This window comes from Syngnathus floridae, chromosome 5 (genome assembly GCF_059516105.1).
Source record: "Syngnathus floridae isolate MCC-2025c chromosome 5, RoL_Sflo_1.0, whole genome shotgun sequence".
NCBI classification, from domain to species: Eukaryota; Metazoa; Chordata; class Actinopteri; order Syngnathiformes; family Syngnathidae; genus Syngnathus; species Syngnathus floridae.
The window spans coordinates 8737863-8755826 of record NC_142417.1 but is presented as its reverse complement, the minus strand read 5'-3'; the positions used below and the strand labels follow the sequence as shown (position 1 = coordinate 8755826).

The following is a 17964-nucleotide window of genomic DNA, read 5'->3' as shown; positions in this document are numbered from 1 at the left end:
GTTTCTTTTGCCAAAAATAAATCGGTGACATTTATTAACACATTTGTTGTCAAGATGACAAAGGTGCGTGTGAGCTAATATACATTCATATGAAATGATAAACTCTTAGCGGCAACTTGAAGTCCATCAAGGCCGTGATATACAGGGAAAAAAAAGCAGTCAAACACAACTCTAGATATCTGTATTAAATAAATTTGGTACGTTAGCCACATGAAAGGGAAACCGGACCGATTCCACCACTTGATAGCAAAACTTTAACAAAATATGAAATGTATTGTTTCATTTTAAAAAAAACATTCAGTCATGTTGGATTTGTAAAATTACAAATCAATCAAAATGTTTAGGACCCTTGTACTACATATACTGTAATACCCTTTTTGCTAGATTAGCACTACGCATTCCGACATGAATGTTTACACGATTATCAGCAAATGACTGCTTTGTACAACAGCACCTACCTCAAATATAAATACAAAGCTCTGTGTAAGTTGAAAAAGTAACAGTGGTATGATGCATGTAGAAAAGCAGCAGTTTTCCAACCAAACGTGAAATTCTGGACTGAAATGGTCTTTCGATATCCAACTGAAATGTCCTTGCAAGATTATTAAATTGACAAGTCACGTTATGGTATTTTAAAGAAGAGGACTTCAAGACTATTTTATAGAAATAGGTTCATTACTCCAATTCTCTACATTGCACTCTTAAAAGTGCGAGTGTAACTGGAAGCACTTAGTTCCCATTTTACAATAATACAAGCCTTAAAAAGGTTCCGCAGTTCAGTTGGTGTTGCTGTTGTCCATGGTAGCAAGCAGATGAGAAAGCTTGGCCCTCTGTGATGCAGTAATATTCTGGCTCATGTGGATGATGCAGTCCATGGCGACGTCAGGGTTGGACTCAACCAGACTTTGACAAGAGCAAAAGAAACCAGCCGGCAAATGTTAAATCTATTTCTGTCTAAAGCATACATTTACTATTTCTGTTCATCAAGACAATTTGGTCTTGATTATGCTTATGCTAATCTGCGGTGTGTGTGTGTGCATGCATACCTGCGGATATGTTTCAAGGCGTTTTCCCTTTTTAGGTACTTAATATTCTCCCGGATGGCAGATCGAGTGCCATCCTCTTTGGACCAGTGCTTTTCAAGCCATTCGACTACTGCTTGGTTATTATCCCACAGGTATGCCTGGAAGGGAATTGAGAAGCACAAAATGGTTGTTGATATTGACTAGACATTCAAATCTCACATGCCTGGATGACATTTCATTTTGGAAGACGCTTTAAAAAATATGAGATGACTTGTGTGTCAGGGTGGATAAATGCCACAAAGTACACATGCTGCAGTCACCAACCTTGACAGTTCCCTCGGTTTCGACAAACCAGCGGCGCAGCATGGACTGCATGTGTCCGTCACTGAGGTCTTTGTTGGCCTGGAGAATCTCGTACTTCACCACCTGCTCCGACAGGAGACGGCGCAGACGCCAGTAGAAGAAAGGCCGTGCATTCTTCCAATCTAAAATATCCTGAAAGCCAGAGTGAACTCTATAAATCGTATTGAAGTATGCATATATATATATAAAGTAGAGTTGAATGGACCCTTTTTTTTTGGTGGGGCAAAAAGAAAAAAATTCTGGAGTGTGTGCAAGAGTATATTTTCAGAGGCCTGGAAAAGTGTTAGAAGCATTACATCAAAGTTTGGACGTAAGTTGGGAGATAGGCTATGTACTCACATTGATGACCCCTTTCTCCTGCATCCTGCCAGGAGTATCATGAAGATCCACAAACTGCACTGCCACCTGGTGGTAAATGGGCAACAGGAATTCTTCTCTTGCTTTGAGCTTTGCTTCCAAGTCTCTGCATTGCTTCTCGGGCAGATCTAGAGAAGCTTCAAAGTGCATATGAATGTCAGCAATTAAATAAAAACGTGTGAGGGGTGGGGGGAAAATGTGTGCTCAGTTTGTATTATATTGAAAACAAACAAAAAAAAACACTTACCAAGCTTCTCAACCAGACCAGCATAGACAGAGTCCAGTCTTCGCAAGGTTTTCAGCAGATCTTTTTTCTTGAATTTGATCTCCACTGTGCCTTCAGCTTCCAGCACTCCACCTCTGGACAGTCATGAGAGACAAGACTATTGATGAACATTCAGTGTACATAGACACGTGTTTTAAGGATCTTCACATGAGGTCAAATAAGTTGTGCACCTGCTCTCTCTGTCAGCATATAGCTCCATGCACAGAGGGTTAATGGTGGGGTCAATGACAACCCAGGAGCCTCCTCTCAATTCGGCATGTGGTGGAATGTACACCAGCACAGGCTGATGGAAGCCATGAAGGGCATCCACGATGTAAGCCCCAAACTTTAATATCTGGTCATACATATCTGGGAGAAGAAATGGAAACAATAGTGGATGATGAAGCATTCCACCATGTTTTGGACATAATGCAAATTTTCCAAAATATACCTTTCATTCCACCGGAGAAGCCTCTCCAGTTGGCAAACACCATGAGAGGCAGACGCTCCCGGTTGAAGTCACAAATGGCCTGAGCTGTTTTAAAGGCTGAATCGGGAAACCACACTTGACCTGCTTGTTGCAGAACCTGAAATTTAACACAGATCACTATGTTGAATTGAATGAATATTGACAAAGCAGTACATCAGGAGGTGGCGTTATAACCACATTGAGCATCTTACAATCAAAACATTCATTTATAGTACATCAATGCGTAATGTGAATGGTGATGGGGACAATGTTCCCACGGATACTCACTTTGGATTCTGAATCCAAATTGGCCGGATCAGCTGGTACAGTTAACTCAACAGCGCGTGTTTCCACAGCAATGACACCAAGGGGGATCCCTCCTAACCTGTACCATTCCAGCCAGCAATTAACAATCGGTTTACACACATTATACAATACTTTATATGCATTATTATTAAACGAGCTTTACCGTGCTCTGCCCACTACGACAGTCTGAGCCCAGGAGCCCATGATCTCCATGAAAGAGCCATGATCGAAGAATCCACTCTGCCATGCACCTCTCACTGCTGTGAATAGTTGAAAAAAACAAAAATGTGTGCATTAATTAATTAACAGGGGTTATTTTCTTTCTCCAGATATGATCCTTACTGGGGTGGGGTCTCCCGACCAGCATCCATCGGGGGTCATATGGTGCTTTTGTGGGAGTGAAGTCAATCTCTCTATCAACAGGATCTGTGGTTGGTACAACAGGCACGGACGAGTTGTTGTTCTGTCAGAAGAGGAGACAATCACTCATGAGTGACACAAATGGTTACCACGGAAACAGAAGAATTTGGATCACTCGGCGGGACCTTCGGCATGTAGGAGAGCCACTGGAGGATGGTGACAACGCCCTCAAAATCATCTGGCACAGTAGTGTGTGTGACGCCGTTGTTGTGCATGATCTGGATGCCGCCCAGCTGGTTGTTGGAGGCGTAGACCTCTCTGCCCAGAACCTGCAAAATCCAGGCCTTACTTAAACTGCTCACACTGCTGAATTAAAAGTTAATTCTTTTAAGAGGAACTGTATCAGTCTCCAAAACTACATTTAGACACACCAACCTTGTTGAGCGCACTTGCTCCGGTCAGGATAATGTGAGAGTTCTCCACCTGGATCACCCTCTGGCCCAAACGTACCAGATATGCCCCGATTCCAATGGCGCGGCAGGTCACCTGGAAGAGCACAAACGAATCAAACCTGGGGTGCCGAAAAAAATGCTATTGTCTCATTGTACACATCTGCTTTGCAACCTCACCATACTGATTGTAATGATTTCTTCATAGGCCTGAGCGGATTCTCCGGCAATGGTGCCTGAACCACGCAGGTTCTCAACCCCAAGACCTTCATCTTTCCCAATGATGTCAGTGAGGATGTACCTGGAAAAACAACAATCGTAGCAATGAACATGAGAAAAGATACAAATAGAAAAGGTGCTCTAAAAGTGAAACATATTTTGTTTCTCATACCTTGACTCCCCTCCTTCTTCCACGTGGTGGCAGTGCACCGAATTGGTGGCACTGATGCGTGTATAGTCATGTGGTGTCAGGTAAAGATATTTAAAGCCCTAAAGAGAGACACATACATCACATGACTCAATTTGACTCCTGGGGACAAATAAAGGATGTTTTTGGGTGTTTGGGCTAGTTCCTCAACTGGAACCCAGCAAATGCCAGCAGGCCCTCACCTTGTAGGGGTCAGAGGGGTCAATCCAGGCCACTTGGAACATGTGTCTGATCTCCTCAGCGAGACCAATGCGCGCTCCACTGTTGGCAGCAATATAAATACGAGGGATTCCCTCAGCTCTTGCCAACTCCGAGGCCCTGAGGAACAGCTCATCTTCCTGAGGTCCAAACGACCCGATCATGTGGGTGATGTCGTTACAGATGACGACGATGTCTCGACCTTCTGGATATTCTGGCGTCTTCATCTTCATCTTGAAAGCAACTATTCCCACCTGGCAAAGAGAAATATAAGGAAATATTCACACAGGCTAATGTATTCCGGTGGATGTCAAGCTTACATCGTTGTCTCCAGGCAGGCGGTTGAGTTGCACCAGACGACCTTCTGGGTCCAGAACCAGCTCAGTGCACATTAGCATATCTTTTGGATATTTGTCTCCTGGACCCCACTGCTTGAATAGCGCCTATAGAATGATTATAATGTGAGCGAGAACAGGGGAAAAAAAGGAATGACAACATTCAGGTTGAGCAGTGTTGTAACAGGACCTGCTTGAACATCTCTGGGAAGTCATAGATGTATGTTGTTCCCAGAGTTTGAGCCTGGAAACGTTTGGCTTGCAGCAAGTCTTTGGTAACATAGGGAGTGTTGATCAACATGCCTTGTAGAGGTCCTTGTTTGTCTCCATAAGACTGGAACATAATCTACAGAGGGAAATTACAGGAAATAAATCAAGTGAATCAAGATTTATAAATTTAATATGTATCACTGATGAAAACCGTACCTGTCCAGAACATGGGTCGGTAACCTCCTTATACAGACTGATGTCCAAGTAATAGCCAGACTCGTTTGTCAAAAAAAGACGAATAGGAATGGCGGGCCCAGTGGGAGTCAGGCGAATGTTGATTTTCAGCTCAGCTTGCAGGACACGCAGCTTCCAAAGTCGGCTTCCATAGCGCATCACCATGGAACGGACCGACTCCTCGATCTGAGAAACAAAAGCAGATACGCATGTATGTATGTATCAAGCTGCAGAGACGTACGCACTCACTTTGGATGGGTCCATAATGACGGTGGGGACAAAGTTGAGGAAGATGTGGTTGCAGTCGGTACGAACAGTTGTGTTACTGAAAGCCACCTCCAACTCATCCATGGCCTCCAGCAAAAGTCGTTCTCCCTCATTCTGAAGATACTCAAAAGACGCTTCCTAATTTGCACAACACAATCCCAATAAAACATTAAATAGGATAATATCGATATCTAGTTTGGGCTTTTTTTGTCAACAGCCTCTTGCCTTTGTTATCAGATCAGAGTGACGAATAATAGCTCGAATGAAGAATCTGTAATCTGTAACTTCGGCACCCTCCTGAACACGAGCGGCTCCCAAGTAGAGGTGCATTTTGTGGTTGGCACAGGGAACGGCAGTCAAGTCAAAATTCCTCATGCGGTTCAGTTCCAGCTGAAACGCTAAAGCTGGCTCCAGATTTCGGTAGATCCGATCTTCCTGGAACTGTGCGTGAAAACAGAAGGGGAGGACCTCATCAGAGAAGCAACACAATTGATTAATTCGCTTTAAGAGTTAAAAAGAAGACAAAAACAAACGTACCCCATCTCGTGCTCTGAAAGTAAAGAACTTGGGGAACTCTCTCTGTTGAAAAGAAATAAAATGTTAGCAACTATTCACACCCATTAAAAAAGAACCTAAAATGCAATTTTTTTGGAAGACGGTAAGAAATCAGAGTATCCAGAACCTTTGACTGTGTGGCAACTGTAATATATGTCAACCAATATGAGACTTTATAAAAAGCATCTAATCATTTGAGGCAAATGTTTTGTAAATGAAATTCATCGACTGGAGAAAATGTACCTTCTGTGCAACCAAAAATGTGATTCTTCTGATGCCATATTCAAAGAGGGATGATCTCTAAGGAAAACAAAATGACATTTGAGTAATTCTGGAATGACTTAAGATTGAGAGCCACTTCGGTATATGACCTGACCTTTGACTGGGCAAAAGAAGTGAAGGCAGAAACTAAGGCATCATCATCCTCGGTGTCAGCTCTTTTTATTGAGACATTAATGATGTGGATCGGATTCTCTCTGGTGTTCTGTCGGGAACAAGAAGATGTATCCCCAGCGGGAAAAAAAACATAAAATCCAAAATGACAACGAAAGCACTCACCTTAGAGTTCTCATCTTCAAAAAGACTGGAGCAGGATTCTAAAAACGGCTGGTTCTCCGAGAGAGGCTCTGCAAAACTGGAGAGAACTTCATCAAAGTTCCTGCAAAAGAAACAATACATATGAAGTCAATGGCCTCATAAATCCCTCCTAAATGTGAAAAATGAACACACGGTGGACCTTTTGAAATCGTCAAAACACTGGAACGCTACCATAGCGCCCATGCGTTGACAAGGTGGAGACAAAGCTCCCTCCAGGAAGAGATCACTGCTCTGCCGTCGCATTTTTAACTGGCCCGAGGCATTCAGTGGGACAGGAACCCTGGAAAAAAAACAAAGACAGACGGTGACTAGCAGATCGCACCAGTAGAAATGTGTGCTTTGTCAAAATCAAGCACGAAGAACATTAACAGCCATGACAATAAGAATTTGAGGCAGTTGCATTTTTTTGCATATTAAATACAAAAAAGAACAATCGCCCTCACGTGGATTTTGGATGTCCCATTTTGACATCATTGTGTCATAAATTATGATTTGTTATCAAGATGAAAACTTCCGCTCCACATTTGAGGGCAATCACATCTTAGGCAGGAGATTTTTAAGAGGAACGGCTGAACCTCCCAAAAAGCTCTGTATCGATGTACAAGTTGAGAGAAGCGTTGCATTCGAAGAAGATCAGCTATAAAAGGAGAATTAAGGAAGGACTTGGTATACAGCAACAGTCCTTGAGGGCAAATGTTTCTGAATTAACAGGAACGAGAGGGAAAAAAAAAAAAAAGGCAACTGGCATGCTTAGCTGTGAGACATACACACCATCAGGTGTAGGTTGGGAGGAGCTTTACTCTACCTGTTCAGAGTAGGGCTGCTCCCTCTGAAATAAGATGATTGACAGGTGAATATTAGCAGTGGAGGATCAACATCCTCCTCCACCTCTAGGCATTATGATTTATACTGCACATTCCAGTTGAGTGGGTTTAAACTATTCTTTGAATATAAAAATATTAAAAAGTTATCTACATGGATGTCATTTAAAGATACTTTTTTTCTCCACCTATCCTATCCACATTGTTTAAGACAGAATATTATTTGTGGGACATGGCCTGATATGCAATCGGACTACGGGTTGTCATTCGCCAGCAGAGGAGTTGTATTTGCTTTACAAGTGTTACCTGTTGGGATGTGATGACGGCAGCATGAACTGGAAATCTACAGCGCACGTTCCATCCCGCAGCTGGTGATGCTGGATACTGTTGAGCTCGTAAGCGATGTAAGCCCGACGCACGTACACCTGGAAAAAAAAAAAAGACTCATGTTGTTGCTGGCGAATTAGAAAATTAATACGAGCATCTGAGAGGCTGAGCGCATTGTGCAAACCTCCAGCGCAGCCATGCAGACGACTTGATTGGAGTGGTAGAAGAAATTGGGCAACACGTCAAAAATGGAGGTCTCGGAGAGGATGAGTTTCTGGGGAAAATGAGGAAACACAAATGATGGGATGTCAAAGTAAAAAAAAAGTGACAATACTTACTTTGAGGTTTTCAGGGCAAAACTGATGGCCATACATGTCAATGGCAGAGAGGAAAATGGATTCCACTTGGTTGTGTCTCAGTTCATACGATGGTAAATGAGAGGCAATCAGCACCTACGCCAGAGTATCACACAAAATGAGTGGTGGAGATCAGAAAATGAAAAATACACACCATACTGCGTCGTACCTGTCTGGCTCTTAAGGCGACCTTTGAGTTCTCCATCTTACTGAGCTGAGTGAGCTCATTGAGAATCGCCATCAGCTCGTCTGCCAGAGTCGGATCCCTTCCGCACAGTTGATCCTAAACAAAGTGCAAGTTATTCCGAGTTGTGTTGAAATCCACTTGTGATGAATGCGATGAAGGTCCTTACGATGAGCATCGTGACCAGGATGTTCTTCTTGAAGACTTGGGCGTGAGAAAAGATGTATTCCAGTACAGGACTCATGTCAGGCTTGTACTGCTCTCTCAAGTTGATGACGCACTTGTCGTAATGAGCTGTTTGTGGAAAAAGATCAAATGGTTTGGTTACGCTCAAAATATTATTAAAGCGGAGAAAGTATGAGTGTCACCTTGTTGAAACTGCATCTCTACTTGAAGGTATCGCTTCAGCAGATCCAGAACCACAAACTTCATGTAACCACGTATTCCACTGCGATACCTGGAAGACGACAAAAAAACATGGATGCGTGCAATATCGATGACAGAAATAATATTTACTGATAATAGGAAATGTGAGCAAGCTGACCTCTGTACCAGCTGAACGATACTCTGAGTGTTAATAAAGAACACCTCTCGATCAGCCTTCCTCTGCAGAGTGGCGGCATGGCTGTCGAGAACGTTTGCAATCTGGATTGAAAAAGAATGTTAATCCCTGTTTAGCGAGACAATTAAGTTTATAAACTGACAGAACTCAGCATTAGTGAGGACAATCCAATGTGTTTCTCCAAAGTTGTTTTTGCTTAATGGCTAACGTCTATTTTTATGGTTGTAGCAGAGGTGCCTCTACAACACACTTTGCATTTCTGATATAAAAAAAAAGTTCAAAAGCTCTAATTAAGTGATCAATTTTACTGAATTGCATGGATTTATGATGCAGCAAAAAAAAAAGAATGATGTTATATAATCCGATCCATCCATTTTTAATTGCCCTCATTTGGTCACGAGCAAGCTGGGGCTGACATTTATTCGAGTAAGAACCAAAAGAATAAAAAAATCACTGCAGTTTATCTGCAATCAAAATTAAGACAAATATTAGTTTTGAAAAATCAGAATGTGCCCATTTATACTGAGCTTTGCTTTCTAAACAATCATTTTATACCCTTTGGCTTGGAAACTGGCACAAGACAGAGGTGATGTTGCTGGCATATTGGGCCATGACTTTACGGATATCTTTCTCAACGCTGGGTGGGATCCGGCCCGCCACGCTAGTCATGATCTCCTGCAGCTCCAGAAGTGGCAGAGAGGGGTCCCTCAGAGTCTTCATGAGGGTTGCTACCCATTGTTTCAACTGCAGAAATAAGAAAAAAAAAAGTCAGCATCCTCAAGTGATCAAAAATTCAGTCGTGGGTAAACTTGCTGAGGTCCACCTTGGTGCTAAAGTAGGGCTCTTCTAGGCAATAGCCATCCATTACTTTGACTAGATTTTCAAGGATGCTGTGGAACACCTGGTGGAGCTTTTCCCCAACTATGGGCAACGGGTGCTGAGGTGGTAGAGAGGCTGTATTGAGCTCCACCTAGATTATAAAAGAACGGCATGGTTAGACTTTGTGTAAATCACAAAACAGTTTTCCCCATGCCTGGACATTTGCACATCTGAGTTATTTAACTTGCCCGGTGTATACTGCTAGGGTCATCCAAGCTCATATGTGCCATCACACAGCCCGACTCTAAAACCGCTCCGGGCCGCTTGACAAAATGTACATGTCCCGCTTGCTGCACAGTCAGAGTCATCACCATCTTCATCACCTGAGTCCACACCACAAAAATAAAATAGTTACATATTAGTTTGACTGATATGAATAAAAATGCATATTTTGAGAAATTCACCTCAATCTCAGCATAGGCCTCTCCTGCGCAAATGTGAGCTCCGTCATCAACAATGTACTGCAGTAGTTTACCAGCAGAAGGCGATCTCAGCATAGAAGGATCTTTTTCTTTATCAAACACACAAGTCTTGTTGCCAACAGTGATGCGGTAGCTGCGGAATTAAAGTTGTAAAGCGGGGGTGAATAATGAATTCAGTCTGAATTTTGAAGTAAAATAACCCTTACCTGTCCACCTCCTCTTTCATATAGGTTGTATGGCTGCTGCCATCATAAGAGAGCAAAAGTCCGCCATCACTGAGCCGATGGACATCTATTTCAATGTTGGAGCCGTTCATTATGATGACATACGTTGTCGGCGACTGGCGAGCGACCTATTGTCGACAAAGGAAGTTACTTGATTGAAAATTAAAGTAGTAAATTAATCATGAAATGGAATTGAAAGATACCTTTAAACAGAATTTGACTCCTTCATAAATGAGATCTACACTGAGAGAGTTGAGGAGGCTGGCTGCAGGCAGAACCTGGCCTCTGTGGATTTAGAAGAGTTTGGGCACACAATTATTAATTATTATTATTATTATTATTATTATCCACTGTCCAGATTTGTACTGACCTTTCTAGTGAGTGAAGAAAGTCAGACATGCTCTTTCTGAAGCTTGCATCAGCAACATGCAAAGCCCCACAAACGATGCCCAACATGGTGTCTGGTCTTTCTGCCTGCAGAAAAGTCACGTGGCCTCTTTTCACAAACTTGACCAACCCATCATGTCAAGACAGCTAACACATGACTCATACCTGCACTTTTTCTGCTATGAGATGATCCAGCCAGCTGGTGTCTATGTCATTATTTCGGAAGCTCTCCGTTTCTAGTAACTTGATGAGGTATTCGACGGTGGTCCTGAAATCACCTCTGATTGACAGCTCCTTCATAGCCACCACCATGTTCCTGAACCAGATAGATAGCAAAGGCTGACAACGTAGCAATAAGTGATTTAACGTCAACAAGAAACGAGACTTACGAAATGGCCTCTTCTCGGTTCTCCCCCCAAGAGAAACAGTGTCCGAATTGTGAGTCAGCAAATTCATGCAGACCCCCGGTTGCTCCGACACTAAAGTAACCCCAGACGTTTTTGCTGCTGCGGAAGTTCAGCTCTTGCACGGTGCCTGAGCTGGGTTTGAACCCCTGCAAACAACAAGCTGGTAATAAGCTTTGAGGAAAAAAAAATGGAACAGCATTGATGAGTCTGAGCTCTACCTCGTCAGGGTTCTCACTGGTGATTCGGGCTGCAATGACGTGCCCTCTTGGATTTGGTGGACATTCTGGAGTCTCAAAGTTGATCATGTTGTCACCCCATGCATTTTCTCCATAAAGCAAACGGATGTCTTTAATTCTATAAAGGGGGATGCCCATGGCGATCTGTCGTAGATGACAAAATGTGGGAAAATAATTTCTATGGTTGCAAAAACGGGTTCATTCTGAAAAAAATACACCTGAAAAAAATATATACCTGAAGTTGGGCAGCTGGAAGGTTAACATCAGCAAACATCTCTGTACAGGGATGTTCTACCTGCAAGCGAGGATTTAGCTCCAAAAAATGGAAACTTCCATCCTCCGAGAAAAGATATTCCACTGTTCCAGCACTGACATAGCCAACCATCTTGGCTAATCGAACAGCATACTAAGTCAGGAGGAGGAAACAAAATGTCAACAAACTGGAGGAAAAACATCCACGACGTGACTAACCTGTTCCATCTGCTCAAATGTGGAGGGTGCAGCAATGGTTGCAGGGGCTTCCTCTATGATCTTCTGGTGCCTTCTTTGGATGGAGCAGTCTCGACCAAACAGAGAGATGGCGTTTCCATACTCGTCAGCCAGTATCTGAACCTCGAGGTGCCTTGCGTGCTGGGCCAGCTGCATGATGAAAATGGGCGAGCCGGGTACTTCTGTCTGAACCTGCACCCAACATACACCTTTGTCAAAAATGTGGGGCTGGATTACATACAATTTGCATCAAGATAAAAAAAAAAAAAAAGCTCACATACCTGTCTAAATGAGCTTGGAAAGTCATCAGCACATTCGACTTTCCGGATACCTTTCCCGCCTCCGCCCTCTGAAGCTTTGATGATAACAGGATAACCAATTCTCTCAGCGCCCTGCTCCAAGGGACATAAAAACAGTTTGGGATGTCATACTTATTTGAAAAAACACTGGATATTTTTGTTGAACATGCCTACCTACCGCCAAACCATCATCTACATCTGCAACACAGCCTTGTACGTAGACTTCAGGAGGAACACTGATTACATTGCTGGAAATTTGGTCAGCCTCCTTCCAGTCCACTTTCAGACCTGGAATAGGAAAAAGAAAAGAGTTAAAGGGACAGTGTGTTGATTTTTTTTGTGAAACAAACAAACTATCTGATGATAATTAAAATACAGTTGTACACCGCACTACATAGAAATCAATTAATGTCAATTAAGGTGAATCAATTAATGTCACTGGAGAATGAAAATTGAGAATAAGAAGAAAATCCTCCAATTTAAATTATTTTGGATGGGAAATAAGCCTGAATATAGTCACAAAAAAACATTTTTTGCCTGATGTCTTGAGCAACCTCACCAAATCTCAAGATCTCAGTTCATCAAGCATTAAAGGATTGTTATTCTATTTGACTTTTATGTGTCTTGTGACATGTATTCCAAAAGACAGACCAGTCTCAACACCGGCTGTTAAAACAAGAAGACCTTGAGAGAAGAATCTACACCGAATCTAATGTAGGCGGTAAATCTGTCTGCAGCTCAGCAATGTTGTCCACAGTGGGCAAAATGACATAAGAAGAAGAGCTCAAACCTGATCCGCTCCACGGCAGTGTAGGAATGTCTGCACTCTGGGCCACAATTGAGGAAGCCACCTTATCTCCAAGAGCCCACATAGCCTTGCTGGATGGCCCTAAAAGAAACAGACAATTAGAAAACCAGCACAAACTCCCAAAAGAGCTTTTTCAAATTTTGTTTTACCCAAGAATGAAATGCCTGCTTTGTTCAACAACTCTGGTAGTTTAGGATTTTCCGAAGCGTGACCCCAGCCGGCCCAAACTGCCTGTTGATAGACAAATCTTTTGTTACACTTGAAACGCATGCGGAGATGCCACAGTGGCAATTACCTGCACTGGAATTCGTTTAGCAATGTCCACTATCAACTCCACATTGGCATAGTTGTTGTTGTTTGGCCCACCAGGAACAGGAACATAGTGGTCTGCCATTTTGATGTATTCTAAACACAGAGACAAACAGGTAATGATTCATATAACAGCGTGTTGATGAATAAATAATTAGTGGCGTGCAGTGTCGTACCTGCGTTAGCTTTCAAGTCTTCTGGGGTGACCATGACCACAAAGCGGATGGCCCTCTCATTTCGAAACATCTCGTAGGACCAACGTCGAATGGAGCGCATGCATTTGACTGCAGCGATGCCGTTGTTGGCAATCAGTACCTGTGAAAGACGCAAATTGAATAAGCAAAGGGAAAAGGGAGTGATTTGTACGACTGAAAAAAAAATAACAGCAACTATTAAGCATTTCTAATCTAAGAGGTAGTTTAGATGGAACACGTTTTTTTTTCCTTACTTTTTCAATGACACGATTTCCACCAAAGCGGGTGACAAACTCGGCAGGAGAGGCCACAGTGAAGTCTCGATGAAGATCCATCTTTCGGTGTTCGCGTCCTCTTTTCACCAAGTGAAGACCAGACATGCTGGGCCTAGAACAAGAAACCTTCAAATTATCTGACTTGCCAATAAAACAACGTGGAGCTTACTTGTCGCCCTTCCAGATGACAGGTAGCTAGCTGAAAAGAGCCTCGAGTTCTACACAAGCACACAAGAAAACAGCTTGAAGCGTAGTTAGAAGCAATTGAGCTGTGGAAATCAAAAGTCAAAGTCAAAGTTCAGTACGATGCAGCAGCCAATCTACACGACTGTATTTTCTTATCTTGTTTTCTGCTGTTGCAAGTACAGTATATTGTATCGCTAAAGCACTTCCCATTGAACGCACTCAAAGTGCTTTACGTTGAGAAAATAATCCTAAAATGACATTGCGATCATAGATTTTCAGGAAGAATATTTTGATTAATATGCACTCAGTAGCCACAACATTAGACACAGTAATGCAGTTTCATTGCATCATACTGCGAGCTTGCTGTTTGTAATATTTTTATTTGACTTATTTCATCATGTGAGAGAGACAAACGATAACAAACCACACCAATCAATTTCCGGCACTATTTGTTCCAAAGCCCGAGTGAAGTAGGACCATGAGTGAATCCATCTTGAAAGGCTTGCCCATGTTTGGAAATAAACTGTTTGATCAGTGAACTTGATATGAGTCATAATTATACAAGCTGCACTTTTTTGTAGTACTTGTTTACAAGCACTTTTTAAAACATTTCTCTGTCCTTGAGGAAAGCACATACAGAACTTGAGTGACAAAATGGGAAGTATGAATATCACAGTGATGAAAGACACCTAACGAGAGCTGTAAATGTCAACAACGATGACGCCATACCACAGTTAAACAACTCTTCATCCACTTCCCTCCACTGGAAAGAGCTTTTTCTGCAGTTGCACACACATTACATAACGCTAGCTACATCATGAGCATGTTAAAAAAAATATGCAGCAGCATCTGCCCGGAAACGCTGCATTCATGAACAGAACTTGGAAAGTTGAAACAAAACACAGGCAATGGTGTCAAAGGACTTACGTGACTGACCTTAGACGACACGGGAACCAGGTGTCACTTTGAAAAACGTCTCCTTCCATTATGTCACATGCTTGTGCATTTGAAAAGTGAAATGAGAACTCCCAACAAAAAAATGGCACTTCCTGCCAAGCTCCCTTTTCACTTTGCCCTCCCACAAGTGCAGATAAGACAGACCACAAGCTACCCATTACAAGTTTAAACAGAGCAGACTCGAGAGTAGCGGACAAGCTGTTCCTTCAACTGCAACCACAGCAAGCAACTTTATTATTAAGGCGACACATTTTAAATGTGTATATATAGTCGTATGAAAGGAGACTTGGAATCTCTCCTTATTGTATTTCTTAGGTCGAACACAATCTGTTCCAGAATGCTGAAGTTTATCAATTAATTAATCAATTAGTAACTGCCAAAGCGAATATCAAAACTTAAAAATAACAAACACTGTTTTGTATTTATAAGTGACTGCATGCGTTTTGCTAAGCTGTCGAATGTGAATAAAACTACAAAGTTGTTTTTCTTTGCATCTTAATAGACATATTCTGTGCCAAATTGTGTCCCAATTCCAAGTCATATGACTTCAGAAGCATCTGACTTAAAGCTTCCAAAATGTATTTCTAAAAGAGGGAGGCTAACACACGTGCTGCATAACTACTGCAGAAATATTTGGAAAGAAAATGTCTTACCTTCCCCCCACGGAAGTAAAACAAAAAGAAAACTCAATGTGCTATTGTAAAAATAATTCACTGACGGAATTAGGAGGGTGGGTGGTTAGCCCTGCAATCACAACACAAATTTCAAAGTCACTCTGGCTCCACTAATAGAGCAAAGGGGGTGTGTAGCATACAACAATAGCACAAGTTGTGGCAGTCAGATGATAAGAGCCAATCGGGGCAAGTATGATGCTTATCTGTCACTCCCAGCAGAGCGTAAACAACGTTAAAATGAGACCACAGGAACACTAAAAAGTGAGCATATGTAAGGTGTATGAGGCACTATACTGTGCGACGTCACATTAAGTAGCACAATCTTACTTCATGCCTGAAGAGCTGGGCGGTGGCACTTCATGGGATGTCTGAAGAGGAGAAGATTTGGCTGCAGAGGCAGTTGAGGGCTGTGAAGCGCCACTCGGCGGTTTAGCTGCCAACGGCTCCTCGTCTGAAGAATTGTCCTCTGATGCTCCCAGTATAAACTTGAGACGCTCTCTCGTCCTGGGCCTGGATCTGAGCATTGGCACATTGCTTGAAGAAGGGTTTTGATTGGTGAGGGGCTGCCTGTGCTGCTGCTGTTGCACTTTCACGGTGTCCCCCTCAGGCTGTGTTGATACACACTGTTGGCCTGGATGAGAAGAGTGTGCAACAGGCACATCCTCCTGAAGTCCAGAGGGGCTGTCGCCTGACGGAGATTCCTCTCCTTTCTCGGGCATCGCAACTGAGCTACTATTAATCCTCCGCAGGTGAAAAATAATCCATAGGATCAATCCCAACAATGCAAATGCAAGCATTTGCAAACATCCTCCTGATACTGTGGAGAAAACAAACATATTACGTATCATTTTTATTAACATCGGGCCTTTGACCGAATTTCCTTGATTATCCAGTAATTAATATTATTTAAAATGGGTTTTTAAAACAGTATTCAAAATAAATATTTAATATTAACTTAATTGTGTATCTTTCAGCACTACTGACCACTCTCTAAATAGATTGAGGTGTCAAGTGAATGTATAACAATTGGTGGATTATAACTGTTTCCTTTTTTTTGTAAAGTGCTCTTGAACTGTATTTGTCTGCCCTTGCCCTTTGATTAGTCCACTGGGAGGCAGAGCAGGCTTGGAGACTGCAGTACAGTATTCTATTCTAGTCTTGGGACATTAAACTGAAAGTGGACTGCTGAAGGGGGTTTGGAGGGCATATGTCTCAGCACAAGGGCATGCTGGGTAATTTACATATTTGAATCAGACTAAAGAGTCGAAGGCAAAACCGTGCAATGAATACATTTATTTCCCATTGCGGCATTCAACTCCAATAAAAGTCGATTCAAATCATATGCTTGGTATCACATCATATAAGCAACTTTTTCTCTGGGTAAGGGTGCATGCAACCTTACCCAGGAACTGTCTGGTAAACAAACCAGCCGCTCGAAAACAGCTGACATCAGATCCAAGAGTGGCTACTTGGCTACAACAGGAGAAAAGGTCAGTCCAGACCGTCTGACTGACGATAGATGATGTACGTCGAGCTAACCAGAGGAGCAGAGCACACTGAATGTGCTCATGATGGACACGACTAAAAACTACAACTCTGTATCGACGTCAACTTGTTGATCCTGACACTTATCGGGCGGGTCAGATGTCAAATCGAAGACATGTCTGTGGATATCTAAAAAAAACTTTGTTTCAGCAGACACCTCGAACATAAGTCAAAATGCTCAGTAGAATGTATTAATTTAATTTAGTAGCCTTCTTCGCTGTTCATCTCAGTAGCAGCAATGCTTTGATCTTGACACCAGGGGAGAACAGAAATCGATGTAAACAGATGAAATTGCCTTCCTTTGCTTTATTTTAATTGTTGAGATTATTCAGGATTTGTTTTTAAAAAAGAAACAGAAGAAGTATACGGTGCAGCCACTGTGATCAACTAAATTTGGTTGTTGTTGATGCCAGTAAGTTAGCTAACAGACAACAAAACAGACAACATTAATAAATATAGACAATTATGAATGCTTTTAATTAAGTTACTTTTGTTCAAATAAACCTTTTGTCATGTGCACCTACCTGCAGTTCGGTGTCAATCACTCACCAGAAGCAAATCCCCAGTATAGTAAACATGTGCATAGGGGCTGAGTTTAAGCTCCTCCCACTCCCACACGAACGGAAACTCCGTCAAAGATCGTTTGGAGTGGTTTGATCCCTTATTACTATGAAAATGAATGACCTAGACAGCAATAATAATAATAATAATAATAATAATAATAATAATAATAATAATAATAATAATAATAATAATAATAACAATAATAATAATGATAATAATAACAAATGTTTTCTGTAGATATTTTTTCAACGTATTACATACGTGACTGTATCCTAATGGGTTTTGGTGGCCAATTTAGATGTACATTTAGCATTTTTAATCATATAATTGGTTAATTACATTAAAAAGGGAAGCAAAACACATCAAAAACAATTTAAACATTGACTGGTTAATTAAATTCAAGTAAGGATCAAGTATTATTCTGTCACTGAATTTTCGACTT

The 17964-nt window shown here is 42.0% G+C and overlaps 1 protein-coding gene across 4 annotated transcripts; it reads right to left on the bottom strand.

Annotated features, from left to right (window-relative positions):
• Nucleotide 1: 1 nt before the first annotated feature.
• acacb (acetyl-CoA carboxylase beta) lies at nt 2-17596 on the bottom strand. 4 transcript variants are annotated; one of them, XM_088375795.1, is made up of 54 exons: nt 17483-17596; nt 15741-16230; nt 13576-13708; nt 13304-13442; nt 13114-13223; nt 12968-13049; nt 12801-12899; nt 12189-12298; nt 11993-12103; nt 11694-11903; nt 11458-11628; nt 11205-11366; nt 10969-11132; nt 10745-10895; nt 10563-10666; nt 10396-10477; nt 10175-10320; nt 9951-10101; nt 9735-9869; nt 9491-9637; nt 9223-9411; nt 8650-8750; nt 8474-8562; nt 8275-8399; nt 8091-8204; nt 7904-8017; nt 7750-7839; nt 7545-7663; nt 7223-7246; nt 6557-6697; nt 6379-6478; nt 6197-6304; nt 6064-6120; nt 5803-5844; nt 5491-5706; nt 5248-5403; nt 4981-5184; nt 4745-4900; nt 4540-4662; nt 4204-4473; nt 3986-4083; nt 3775-3895; nt 3581-3691; nt 3331-3474; nt 3128-3248; nt 2949-3045; nt 2768-2864; nt 2462-2597; nt 2202-2379; nt 1993-2105; nt 1728-1882; nt 1350-1520; nt 1047-1183; nt 2-903 (listed from the first exon to the last, which is right to left on the bottom strand). In XM_088375795.1, the coding sequence occupies exons 2-54, from the start codon at nt 16208-16210 to the stop codon at nt 777-779; spliced, it is 7221 nt and encodes a 2406-aa protein (XP_088231921.1). In that variant the 5' UTR covers nt 16211-16230; nt 17483-17596; the 3' UTR covers nt 2-776. The 4 variants fall into 4 exon arrangements, with proteins under 4 accessions (XP_088231921.1, XP_088231922.1, XP_088231923.1 ...); XM_088375796.1 differs by lacking the exon at nt 7223-7246; XM_088375797.1 differs by lacking the exons at nt 15741-16230; nt 17483-17596 and adding an exon at nt 14710-14854.
• Between the last annotated feature and the right edge of the window lie 368 nt (nt 17597-17964).

Excerpts from the sequence above, each read along its gene's own strand:
- acacb (XM_088375795.1), bottom strand. The coding sequence starts at position 16,210 with ATGCTTGCATTTGCATTGTTGGGATTGATCCTATGGATTATTTTTCAC. Across the intron at positions 4,084-4,203 it reads ACCCCTCTGACCCCTACAAG|GGCTTTAAATATCTTTACCT; the intron begins GTGAGGGCCTGC and ends GTCTCTCTTTAG. Across the intron at positions 3,475-3,580 it reads GAGCAAGTGCGCTCAACAAG|GTTCTGGGCAGAGAGGTCTA; the intron begins GTTGGTGTGTCT and ends TGGATTTTGCAG.